The sequence below is a fragment of the Mytilus californianus genome, unplaced genomic scaffold (assembly GCF_021869535.1).
Source record: "Mytilus californianus isolate M0D057914Y unplaced genomic scaffold, xbMytCali1.0.p SCAF_1, whole genome shotgun sequence".
NCBI classification, from domain to species: Eukaryota; Metazoa; Mollusca; class Bivalvia; order Mytilida; family Mytilidae; genus Mytilus; species Mytilus californianus.
Genome location: NW_026262581.1, coordinates 60,632,868 through 60,645,815, shown reverse-complemented (window position 1 = coordinate 60,645,815; position 12,948 = coordinate 60,632,868). Strand labels below are relative to the sequence as shown.

At 33.0% G+C, this 12,948-nt stretch overlaps 1 protein-coding gene across 4 annotated transcripts in view; it reads right to left on the bottom strand.

Annotated features, from left to right (window-relative positions):
* The window catches only part of LOC127705124 (cAMP-dependent protein kinase type II regulatory subunit-like), a 69,107-nt gene that overhangs the window by 36,199 nt on the left and 19,960 nt on the right, over window positions 1-12,948 (bottom strand). For all 4 annotated transcript variants that reach the window (XM_052209395.1, XM_052209390.1, XM_052209383.1 and 1 more), the window contains exon 5: window positions 6,148-6,189. In XM_052209395.1, coding sequence (XP_052065355.1) covers window positions 6,148-6,189 — 42 coding nt within the window. The remainder of the gene's footprint in view (window positions 1-6,147; window positions 6,190-12,948) is intronic.

Here is a 12,948-nt window from a genome sequence, read left to right as displayed (position 1 = left end):
TTACAAGATATTAGAACTTTCTCAAATGGCAGGGGGTCGGGATGACCCTTGGGGACTAACCCTGTATATCATTCAAACCATCTTAGCATGACAAACCAGAATATATATGGTTTAGGGGTGGGGATCTTGACCACTTACAAGGTATTAGAACTTTCTTAAATGGCAGGGGGTGGGGATGACCCCTTGGGACTAACCCTGTATTTCATTTTAATGGGTTTTATCATTTAGAACATTTTCAATTAAAAAGATTGTGTCTATCACAAATGATTTTCAATTTATAATCATTTGAAAATTAAAAAAAATACAATCCCATAGGGTTCTATAGTAAAACCCTCTTTTCTTTTTGCCCCTCAAAGTACCCCTTTATAAACCCCATTGCACAAACAAAACCCTGATTGCACCACTAGACATGTTAGTCTAACATATTGTGAAACCCTAAGTTAATCTGACAAGCAGTTTTGGAGAACGAGTGCGGACAAGTTCAAATTTAAAAGCGGCGGAAGAGGAAGAGGAAGAGGAAGAAGAATAATAATAATAACAAGAAATGATTGTAACAGGATGCTGTTACGAAGTCTCCCAAACGAAGCTCCCATAATTCGTAATTCCCAGGGTCGCCTGACATTGGGCAACGTCCAGTGAAAATTGGTTTGGTCCAGTAAAGTTATATGCATTAGTGAGGCCTGGGGACTAACCTTGTATATTATTCAAATCATCTTGGCATGACAAACCAGAATATATATGGTTTAGGGGTGGGGATCTCGACCATTTACAAGATACTAGAACATTGGGGGTGGGGAGGAACCCCTGGGGACTGGCCCTATATGTCATTCAAATGTTCATTACATGACGAACAGGAATATATATGGTTTAGGGGTGGGGATCTCAACCATTTACGAGATATTAGAACATTGGGGGTGGGGGAACCCCTGGGGACTGACCGAATACGTCATTCAAATGTTCGAGACATGACAAATAGGAATATATATGGTTTAGGGGTGGGGATCTCAACCATTTACAAGATATTAGAACTTTCTCAAATGGCAGGGGGTCGGGATGACCCTGGGGACTAACCCTGTATATCATTCAAACCATCTTCGCATGACAAACCAGAATATATATGGTTTAGGGGTGGGGATCTTGACCACTTAGAAGATATTAGAACTTTCTTAAATGGCAGGGGGTGGGGGTGACCCCTGAGGACTAACCCTGTATTTCATTTGATGTGCTTTATCATGACAAACCAGAATATATATGGTTTAGGGGTGGGGATCTCAACCATTTACAAGATATTAGAACTTTCTCAAATGGCAGGGGGTCGGGATGACCCCTGGGGACTAACCCTGTATATCATTCAAACCATCTTAGCATGACAAACCAGAATATATATGGTTTAGGGGTGGGGATCTCGACCATTTACAAGATATTAGAACTTTCTCAAATGGCAGGGGGTCGGGATGACCCCTGGGGACTAACCCTGTATATCATTCAAACCATCTTAGCATGACAAACCAGAATATATATGGTTTAGGGGTGGGGATCTCGACCATTTACAAGATATTAGAACTTTCTCAAATGGCAGGGGGTCAGGATGACCCCTGGGGACTAACCCTGTATATCATTCAAACCATCTTAGCATGACAAACCAGAATATATATGGTTTAGGGGTGGGGATCTTGACCACTTACAAGGTATTAGAACTTTCTTAAATGGCAGGGGGTGGGGATGACCCCTGGGGACTAACCCTGTATTTCATTTAATGGGTTTTATCATTTAGAACATTTTCAATTAAAAAGATTGTGTCTATTACAAACGGTTTTCAATTTATAATCATTTGAAAATTTAAAAAAATAAAATCCCATTGGGTTCTATAGTAAAACCCTCTTTTCTTTTTGCCCCTCAAAGTACCCCTTAATAAACCCCATTGCACAAACAAAACCCTGATTGCACCACTAGACATGTTAGTCTAACATATTGTGAAACCCCAAGTTAATCTGACAAGCGGTTTTGGAGAACGGGTGCGGACAAGTTCAAATTTAAAAGCGGTGGAAGAGGAAGAGGAAGAGGAAGAAGAATAATAATAATACTGTAAATTCAGAAATTATTGCGTGTATTTATTATTGCGATTTTGTCATTTTAGATTAAAATGCGATTTAAATTTTTGCGATATTTAGAAATATCCTGTTCATTTCATATAAAAAAATTCAAAATGCGAGTTTAAATTATTGCGATAGTAACCTTGTCGCATTTTTCGCAAAAATAAAAACATCGCAATAATTTCTGAATTTACAGTAATAAGAACTGAGCAAAAACAATAAGTCTTCCCAAACTTCGTTTGGGAGACTTAATAAGAACTGAGCAAAAACAATAAGTCTTCCCAAACTTCGTTTGGGAGACTTAATAAAATATCAATGATTTCTGAATGTACAGCAATATAAATTTACTTAAATGGTGAACAGAACATTAAAATTCATAAAGAATAAATATTTATTAAGCTTTGTATTATATAAGGATTTCCAAACTGTTGTTTGTTTATGACTTTCAAAACTGAAAATAGGAAATGAGAAATAAATTAAGGTGAACCGGTTTAAATTGTAAGGTTGTTCACATGTATTTACAATTTATCACTTAAATCAATGTTTAATGTAAATAGTATTAGCCCAATAACAGGACCCTTGGATACATTCTTATAGTAAGAATGCATTTAATACTTCAGTCCTACCTGTCTTTTTCAAAGGAGATTAAAAGTCAAAGTAAAGTGATAAAGTTGAATACCTTCATAAGGCATTGTCATCAATAAGAGATTAACATACAATTCAATTTCCTCATGATCTATAGCATTACTAAAGAGAAAAATTGATTTGGCAATGCAGTTCATTGCTTGATTCTGGATACGTGAAAAACTAACAAATTAGACCAAAATCAAAGTTGTAACAAGCTTCACAGTTGTTATAAGTTTTTTTTCCTGTCCTTCGTATTACAACCCTGATTTTACTTTATTTTGACCTGATATCAATATATACCGTCATTCAACCTACCCTTCAGCTACAGATTATGTTTTATTATACATTTTGGACTAATACTCACTAATGAGATTAAAAGGAAAGTTGATATTTGTCAAACCTACTTTAATTACTGTCACAGCATTGTTTTGACTGTCATTTGATGTATTGGTCTTTTTGGTCATTGAAGAAGATCTTTTAGAACTTTTCACAATACATCAAACAAACAAAATAGAAGGAAATAATGTTTCACCTGAATGATTGATTGATTGTCACTGATCAATGTGTTAAAAGTTATGAGATCAAGGTCAAATCATATGTCTCAAACTTCAAAGGGCCATTGCAATCATATGATTGGCTCTAGAAATTAGGTCTAACAAAAAACCTTATTTAGAAATAATCTTATTACTACACTCAATGCTAGTAAAAAAATAAAGGAAAATGAGGTCAAATTAAGATGAACCCTGGTCAGAAACAGACATGTACACCAAAAATGATTCTGAAGAACAATTATAGTTTCCTTATTGTCGTAATTACACCATTTTTTAAGACGTTTTGACCACTGGCCTTCTTCAGTTTCTTTATCCTTCTTAACTACATGGCAGACATTTCACTTTCACAATACATCAAATAAACAAATAAGAGTAGAAGGAAATAATGTTCCCCTGAATGATTGATTGTGACTGATATTATAGTTATATAGTTACAGTTGAAATATTACTTGAAAGTTGCAGTAACTACAAAACTGACCTAGGCAAAAGACTTTACATTGACTTTAATAAGTAATTGAACCAAGAAAATGTTGTTAAAAGACAAATAACCTATGACAGAAACTTCAAACCTATATATATATATATATATAATAAATCATGTTCACCCAGTATGAAATCTATTGACCTCATACAGATCCATAGGGGGTCACCACGTGACCATGTGGCAGCGTTAAACCTATCATAATGTCATTAATTTACCAGAGGTGTGATAAATATATATAATAATAAATTTAATAAACAATTGTGCCTCGAATGCCCTACTTATTTTGACCATTGAAGCCCTGTAACTCCAGGCCTTACACTCATAAAAATTTTGAGTACGATTACAGGGCCTAATCTAGAATTTATTCTTCCATTAGAATAGGGAGAAGTGATTATCATACTCAGATTCAGAAATTAACCCATCAAAATCACAAAAAATGTAAAGAGACAATTATTATACCAAAACTCTTCTATAAATTTAATCCGAAAAACACCAATCCTTTATTCTATACATATATTTATTAAAAGAAAAAAACGTGGCAAATGAACATCATAGTAGTAATTGTAACGTAATGTATCCAAGCGATGTAATTGTTGTTTCAATGTTGTAAACTATTCCAATGAAGAAGGCCGTAATGGCCAAAACGTATGGAAACTTGTGTTATAGTTTTTATTATATACAATCAATCAGAGACTTTATATATATATAAAGAATATATATACATGTATTGAATTATTGGTATACCTAATGAAACTAAAATATAAGTGAATCTTCAATCATGACTTCCAATAGAACTTCATAATTAAGGGTTTCTATAGAAACACCACTTGTTTACTAAAGTTATTCATTGTCTCTAGTAAAGTTCTGATCCAAAATAGATTAGTGGAATTTTTGCATACAGCACTGTAATGTTAAACAATTTGCTGTAAGATCATTTCAAGAGCTATTGCAGTAAATGGGTGATGTGACAGGTTATGTTAATAGTTTTGGACATCAGGAAAAATGAAAGTCAAAAGACAAGAACATTACTCTGACACTGATTTTTTATGCATTCTATACAATTGACAGACTGGTGAATAGTTAGACACACAGACAGACCGATGAACAGGTTACAAAACATTAAACCCTATGCAACTTTATTGCCTGGGGTATAATTAGTCCCATAAAAGTAGTGAAAATACTATGAACCATTATTTAACCCATAAGAAGAAATGCTTTTTCTAAGGATGTAATTAGGTGAAATTAAAAAAAAATCTAGAATTTAAAATTGATACTTTAAGTCGGAAGACCATTAGTTAAGGACGAAATAAGCTAAATATATTGATAGGTTATGGAGCTCCTTTTTGAGATATTTGATTTAAAAAAAAAACGCAGGAAAAAGCCGACTCAGACTTTTACCTTATATTTGCATTGGTATTATTTGGGTCTCAAATCGAAAGAAAAGAAATCTAGAATCTGCTTAAATTTTGGTAAATGACCTTTATGAGCTATTGAAGTCGTATATGAAAAGAAAAATGGGGGTTGTGGGCAAAATATTTTACCCTGTATTGTAGGAAAATAACCAAGGAGTCCAAACATCTGACACAAATTCCTAAACCTGACCTAAGTATATCCTTAAAGTCCAAAAAAAATCAAACAACCCAACACTTGTTCATTTGCAATCAAGTACAGAACTTGTCCACTGTATGGCATAACTAGATAAGGCCTGGTGCCATGCATCAAGGAGTTGTATGTCCTTCATTAACGTGTGATTTATTATTGCCACTTTAGTATCTTATATTCATTACACTCAGTGTAAATTAAAGCAACATCAAAAAGACTAGAATACCAACTCAGCAGTATTCGCTGATAACATTTAAATCTGACTTTTAAGGAAGATGATCAGGAGTAATTGATTAATTGCATATTAAACTTGACAAAGTTCTCTAATTCATTGTCCGAGTCTGACACAATTTAATCAGGCAAAAAAAATGTCATGTTTCCTTCATCCAGTCCTAAAAAAATATAGTCACTGTGGGGTAAGAATTCTATTTTGTTTTGTGGGTATCAACAAAATCTAGAAACTCTTCAAGTCGGATAATAACTTACACACCATATCTGGTAATTTGCACAAGCTGATATGATTATCGTAATTTCCAATGTTCAGATCACATTTATTACTTAATTTTGGTCATTGATACTATAATTTTAACTGAACAAGTCAATGAAAATATGATTTGTAATCGACCCAAATGACGCAAGAAGTTATTTCTTGAATAATTTGTTTGGAAGCCAATATAACATTTAAGGTTCAGCGATCAAACTTACAGATATATCTTAAGTAGAGTTATTCCTTTATTTTAAAGTTGTAGAAAAACCAGTCTTTCAGTAACAACATAAAATAAATACACACCTTTTTTTCAAACATTGCATCTAACACCTCTTGCATCTGTTCCTACAAAACAAATCAAAAAGTTACTTTTTACACAAGGATATCATTAGAAATTCAGATGTTTTAAAATTCTTTCAAAGAATTGTAGGTTATTTTTCCTAAATTACAAGACAATAAAATGCTCCGCTGGGGCGCAGCTTGATACGACCGCAGAGGTCGAACCCTGAACAGTTGGGGCAAGTATGGACACAACATTCAAGCTTGATACAGCACTGAATTTGGATTGTAATTAAATATTTGACACAGCATAGGTTTCTGACACAGAATGAATGTGGTCTAAGAACTTAAAAATTTTTAATTTACCAATTCAAACCATATCATTATTATTTGCTTTTATATATAAATCAGAAATAACCAATTTAAAATGGAAAATTTTAAAGAAAAAAAGGAAAAAAAAATCCCCCCCCCCCCAAATTTTTTGAACCCCCTTATTCATCATGGCCCCTTTTTGGCCCCAAATTCCTAAACGTTAAGGGCAATTACTCCCAAACTCAAACCACGCTTTCCCTTTGTGATGTGGAACCATGCAGTACAATTTCATAAAGATCAATACACTTACACACAAGTTATTGTCCTGAAACTGGAAAAATGCTTGTTTTTTTGCCCCTTTATGGCCCCTAATTATTAAAATTTTGAGGCAATTACCCCCAAAATCAATCCCAGCCTTCCCTTTGTGGTATGGTACCTTACAGTACAATTTCAGAGAGATCCATACTCTTGAACACAAGTAATTGTCTGGAAACTAGAAAAATGCTTATTTTTGGCCCCTTATTCCTAAACTTTTTTGCCAATTACCCCCAAACTCAATTCCAGCTTTCTCTTCGCGATATGGAACCTTGCAGTACAATTTCATAAAGATCCATACACTTACACACAAGTTATTGTCATGAAACTAGAAAAATGCTTGTTTTTTGCTCCTTTTTGGCCCCTAATTCCTAAAATTTGAAGGTAATTACACCCAAAATCAATCCCAGCATTCCCTTTGTGATATTAAACCTTGTGGTACAATGTCAGAGAGATCCATACACTTACACACAAGTTATTGTCATGCAACTAGAAAAATGCTTGTTTTTTGCCCCCTAATTCCTAAAATTTGGAGGCAATTACCCCCAAAATCAATCCCAGCATTCCCTTTGTGATATGGAACCTTGTGGTACAATGTCAGAGAGATCCATACACTAACACACAAGTTATGTCTGGAAGTTACAAAAATGCTTATTTTTGGCCCCCTTATTCCTTAACTATTGGTACCATAACCCCCAAAATCAATCCCAGCATTCCCTTTGTGGTATTGAACCTTATGGTAAAATTTCATAGAGATCCATTCACTTAAACTAAAGTTAGAGTGTGAAAACCAATGTGTCTTCGGACGACGACATCATACCAATATACGACCGCAAAATTTTGTTGCAGTCGTATAAAAACCCAGTCTTAACCTGTATCACTACATATAATTGGCTACTTTTTTATGTTTGCATTCATACTTAATAATATGTATATTCTGACAGATTGTTGTGATTGCAAAGGGTATGAAAATGGGTTCATGGTTGGGCATTATCACAAACTGTTATTACTAACCAACTTATAGATGCAATTGGCAAATAGAAGGTATTAGTGCATACAGTGTATTGAATTGAATATTATGGCCAAGCAGCAATGGTTTCTTTCTAGAGCAAATCTGACATTTTTTTTAAATACATGTCTGTTTAACATATATATAGTTTAGGTAATCAAATACAAAATGTATTATTTAAAAAAAATTAATATATTTTTTTCAAATAATATAGTAAAGGCAATTACTAATAGCAATTTTTCTTTTTCTGTTCTTCTAAATATACCTAAACTTGATCAATTAACTCTTTTAATAACTATCACATTTAACTGAAACCATGTATTGAAATTTGAATTTCATATTAACTTCTCATCCAAAGTTCTTTGGGATCTATCAAAAAGTCTTGGAATTCAAAAATTTCTTGCACAATATTAGATGATATTACAATATCAGTTTATGAGTGTCAGCTATTAAGGTACTGGAGTACTTAATGATTAATGTGGCTCTTTCAGAAAAGCTTTATATATTAAGTTTAAGTACGGCTTAAAAAAAAAGTTTTAAATATTACAGTAATGCCAAGGCCACTTTTGTTTTACCATGAGATAAGCATCCATACTACTTTCAATGGAGTTCAGACAAAAGCTATTTATAAGGCATACATCATATTAATAACTTGCTACATTCTAAACACTTTATTTGTAGAAAACAGGATACAATGTCAACAACTTCAACTGAACGTATAAAAAGTCCTGAATTTCTTATTTATAATTAACATAATTAAGGAACCCATATTTAATTAACTACTGATTCTTATAAACAAATCCTGTGGATTATAAGATAATCTGTTAAATCATGTTAGTGACCTTAGTCACCTTAACCAGACATTAACATTTCATAAAATTCTTCAAAATGAAAGTATTTGCGTTAATTTTGATTAGCTGCATCAACAAAATAAAATAAAATATATATACATTCAATGATCTTATATGTGCACATTAACAATTTGCACATTAACTTGGTTAGAATACAATTCTTAAGTGGTCGTAAACCCATATCCAGTTTATACCCCATATAATCCCATAGAACTAAAATCCACCTCATACATTTAATAAGAAACAAGGCGACATAAGGATTAAATAAAAATGTAAACAACTCGTACTGGTCAGACTTATTAAGTAATTAGTGAAATTGAACCTCATTTCTTTGGTATAAATTTTGTGAATATACTGATACAGTCATTTGGGAAAGTTGAATCTATTTAAACTTGAAATTGGATGGACTTGATTACAATTTCTGTCATGAATTATGTTTAGTGGTTTCTTTCTAAATTTCTAAATGAAACTTGCTTCTTAACATTATAAAGAACAGAAAATAAATGGGGAATGTGTCCATGGGACACAGATGACCCCCCCCCCCCCCCCCCCCACCGCCCCCTGCATATAACGTTATATAGGGACATAACTTCAGAATGGTAAAAGTGAAACTACCCAAATTTTACTTGATCTGAGTTTTGTTGTAATAAGCATTGTGTATAAGTTTCATAACATTTGCTTGAGACAAACTTGAGTTAGAAAACAAAAACGAAAAATTCAGCAATTTTTCCATTTGTAAAGGCCATAACTAAATTACAGTAAAAGTGAGGCCACCAAAATTCAAACTTGATCTGTGTTTGTGGTAATAAACATTGCATATAAGTTTCATTACATTTGTTTGAATCAAACTAAAGTTAGAGAACAGACGAAAAATTCAGCAATTTTTCCATTTGTAAAGGGGCATAACTCTAGAACAGTAAAAGTGATGCCACCAAAATTCAAACTTGATCTGTGTTATGTGGTAATAAGCATTGTGTATAAGTTTCATAACATTTGTTTGAGGCAAACTAAAGTTAGAGAACGTAAACCAATTTTGGGACGTACCTACATACGTACGTATGGATGGACAAGGATAAAACTTAATGCCCCCACCGCTACAGCGGGGGCATAATTATAACCAAGCATTCTATATACTGTAAATTCAGAAATAATTGCGTTCATTTATTATTGCGATTTCGTCATTTTAGACTAAAATGAGATTTTAATTTATGCGATATTGAGAAAAATCCTGTTTAATTCATATCAGAAATTTCAAAATGAGAGTTCAGATTATTGCGATTATAACCCTGTCGCATTTTTCACTATAAAAAAAACATTGCAATAATTTCTGAATTTACAGAAGTTGTCAATGTTGCAGATGTTTAAGTTTACTTTTGTTTATAACAATAATGTGAATTACTTCTTAAGTCTTAAGGTAGCTGGGGTGTCTTAATGTTTGACGATAATTTTTTTGGCTAAACTTCTGTAAAAGACTTCTTGGTCAATGTACTTTCAAATTTCAATACAAGAGTGCACATGCTGAAATGTCTCGCCTTCTTTACTAACCATTGATTTTATGTTGATAGTCCTAAATACAAAGCTTAACATGATCCAAGAAAATGAGGTCAAGGTCAGATAAACCCAATGAGAAATACATGTACACCTTACAATCATTCAATAAACCAAACATAGTTGACCTATTTCTTATTGTTTCTAAGAAACAGTCTTAAACAAGAAAACTTAACATTGACCAATGAACCATGAAAATGAGGTCAAGGTCAGATGAACCATGCCAGACAGACATGTATACCTTACAATCAATTTAGGCATTAAATATAGTTGACCTATTGCTTATAGTATCTATGAAACAAACTTAACCATGAAAACTTAACATTGACCAATGAACCATGAAAATGAGGTCAAGATCAGATGATACCTGCCAGACAGACATATACACCTTACAATCCTTCCATACATCAAATATAGTTGATCTATTGCTAATAGTTGAAGAAAAACAGACCAAAACACAAAAAATTAACACTGAGAAATGAACCGTGAAAATGAGGTCAAGGTCAAATAAAACCTGTGAGACTGACATGTACATCATAAAATATTTCCATACACCATTTATAGTTGACCTATTGCATATAGTATTAGAAAAAAAGACCAAAACTCAAAAACTTAACTTTGACCACTGAACCATGAAAATGAGGTCAAGGTCAGATGACACCTACCAGTTGGACATGTACACCTTACAATCATTCAATATACCAAATATAGTAGACCTACTGCTTATAGTATCTGATATATGGACTTGACCACGAAAACTTAACCTTGTTCACTGATCCATGAAATGAGGTCGAGGTCAAATGAAAATTGTCTGACGGGCATGAGGACCTTGCAAGGTACGCACATACTAAATATAGTTATCCTATTACTCATAATAAGAAAGAAATTAACATTACAAAAAATGTTGACTTTTTTTTCAAGTAGTCACTGAACCATGAAAATGAGGTCAAGGACAATGGACATATGACAGACGGAAACTTCGTAACATAAGGCATCTATATACAAAGTTTGAAGCATCCAGGTCTTCTAGCTTCTAAAATATAAAGCTTTTAAGAAGTAAGCTGACGCCGCCGACGTAGGCGCCGTCGCCGGATCACTATCCCTATGTCGAGCTTTCTGCGACGGCTCGACAATAAAACCTGGGGGTCACAGACCTTTTTTTTTGTTAAAATACATTGAAATTAAAGAAAACCGCAGTTTATATGGGTTATATATAGGTGAAACTTAATTTTTGCCTTTTTGAGGAAACATTTTTAAAACGATACAATTGGTAAAAATTCAATGAGAAAATTGCTTTGCATGAATACTTCTGAAATATCAAATAAAAATAGGGGTCACAGGCCTTTATTCCTTAAAAAAATAAAAAAACACACACAAATTGTCCTATGAAATTCAATGTATTTTTGCCCTTGATTTTAAAAGGATTTTTTCTGAAAATAATAACAACAATTCTTTTTTTTATAGTTTAATCTTTAAATTTCAAGTTTTAGATGTTTCTGTAGTATATTGAATGATACTTGGGAAAACATTTTAAACCAAAAAAGTATTTTTGCAACATGCCCAGAAGGGATGCTCAGAAAAAGACACCTGATCTACCTTAAATCTAAATTCAGAGTTTAACATATGGACTGGTCAGTTGTGCATGTTAACCTTTGGCACGCCTTCTATTCTTATCTATCTTATTAGTTGGATTGCAGCTTTTGGCATATATTTTTTACCATGTATCTCCACTTAGGGCTATTTCATTCAAATGGATGTGGAAGGTAAGGAAGAAGGGACTTAAAAATTCCATCCGCAACCAACAACACTCCAGCATTTATATCAATGGGATAGTCCTTATTGAAATTATAGTCATGTGAGTCATTTGTCATGCAAAAGTTACCCAAACAATATCTATGTCAAAATTACAGTTAGAAAATTCCAATTTTCCATCACCTTAATCATGTTAATGAACAAGTTTTCTGACAACCTGACAAAACATGAAAATCATTTAGAAATCAAAAAACTAAAATAGATTGCATATTATTTCCACATTGTATGCCTGAATTAAATGTCACTAACATTTATTCAAAGGATTTTGCATTCTGCACATCTATTTGTTAAGAACTATTCAATAAACTCATCTACCTTCTGTAACTGAGAATATAACCACCCACATTTAACCTTCAAAAACATGCCTGCAAGCCATAACAATCATTTTTCAGAATAAATTGCATGATACAGGACAAGAAAAGCGAACTGCTGACATCTATCTATCTGAAACACATTAGACTAGCTTCCTTAATTTTACTGCCATGCATAAACACAGAGAACGATTTAATGTGTTTTCCATACATAGTTAGCTGAGTAAAGTTGATAATCACAAAACCATTAGGTCTTCATCAAAAGATAAATTTCCATAAGGACAGCCATAATATCAGTTATTAATTTAAAAGGACAATGGCTGCTCTTGACTGGGTCTCTTTAAATTGTAAAATACAAAGAATTTAGTGTAGAGTTTATTACTGTACCAGTCATTAATGACCTATTTATGCATAGTGATGACCATAATTTTTCATTCAATACCATGGTTTATCAATAATGAATTTAAAAGCTAGTTATCCATTTGCAATGGCAATTCATCAGATGAAATTACAGCAGGTTTTTTAAGCTGGTGCAAATCTGAAGTTGACAGAAGTAATGATGTAACTTTAGTACTAATAACATTTCTTTTGCAATCATATGGTTAATTATGGTACAAGTATAGAACAGTTCACACTGAGGACACAACTAACTAGGATATACAGCACC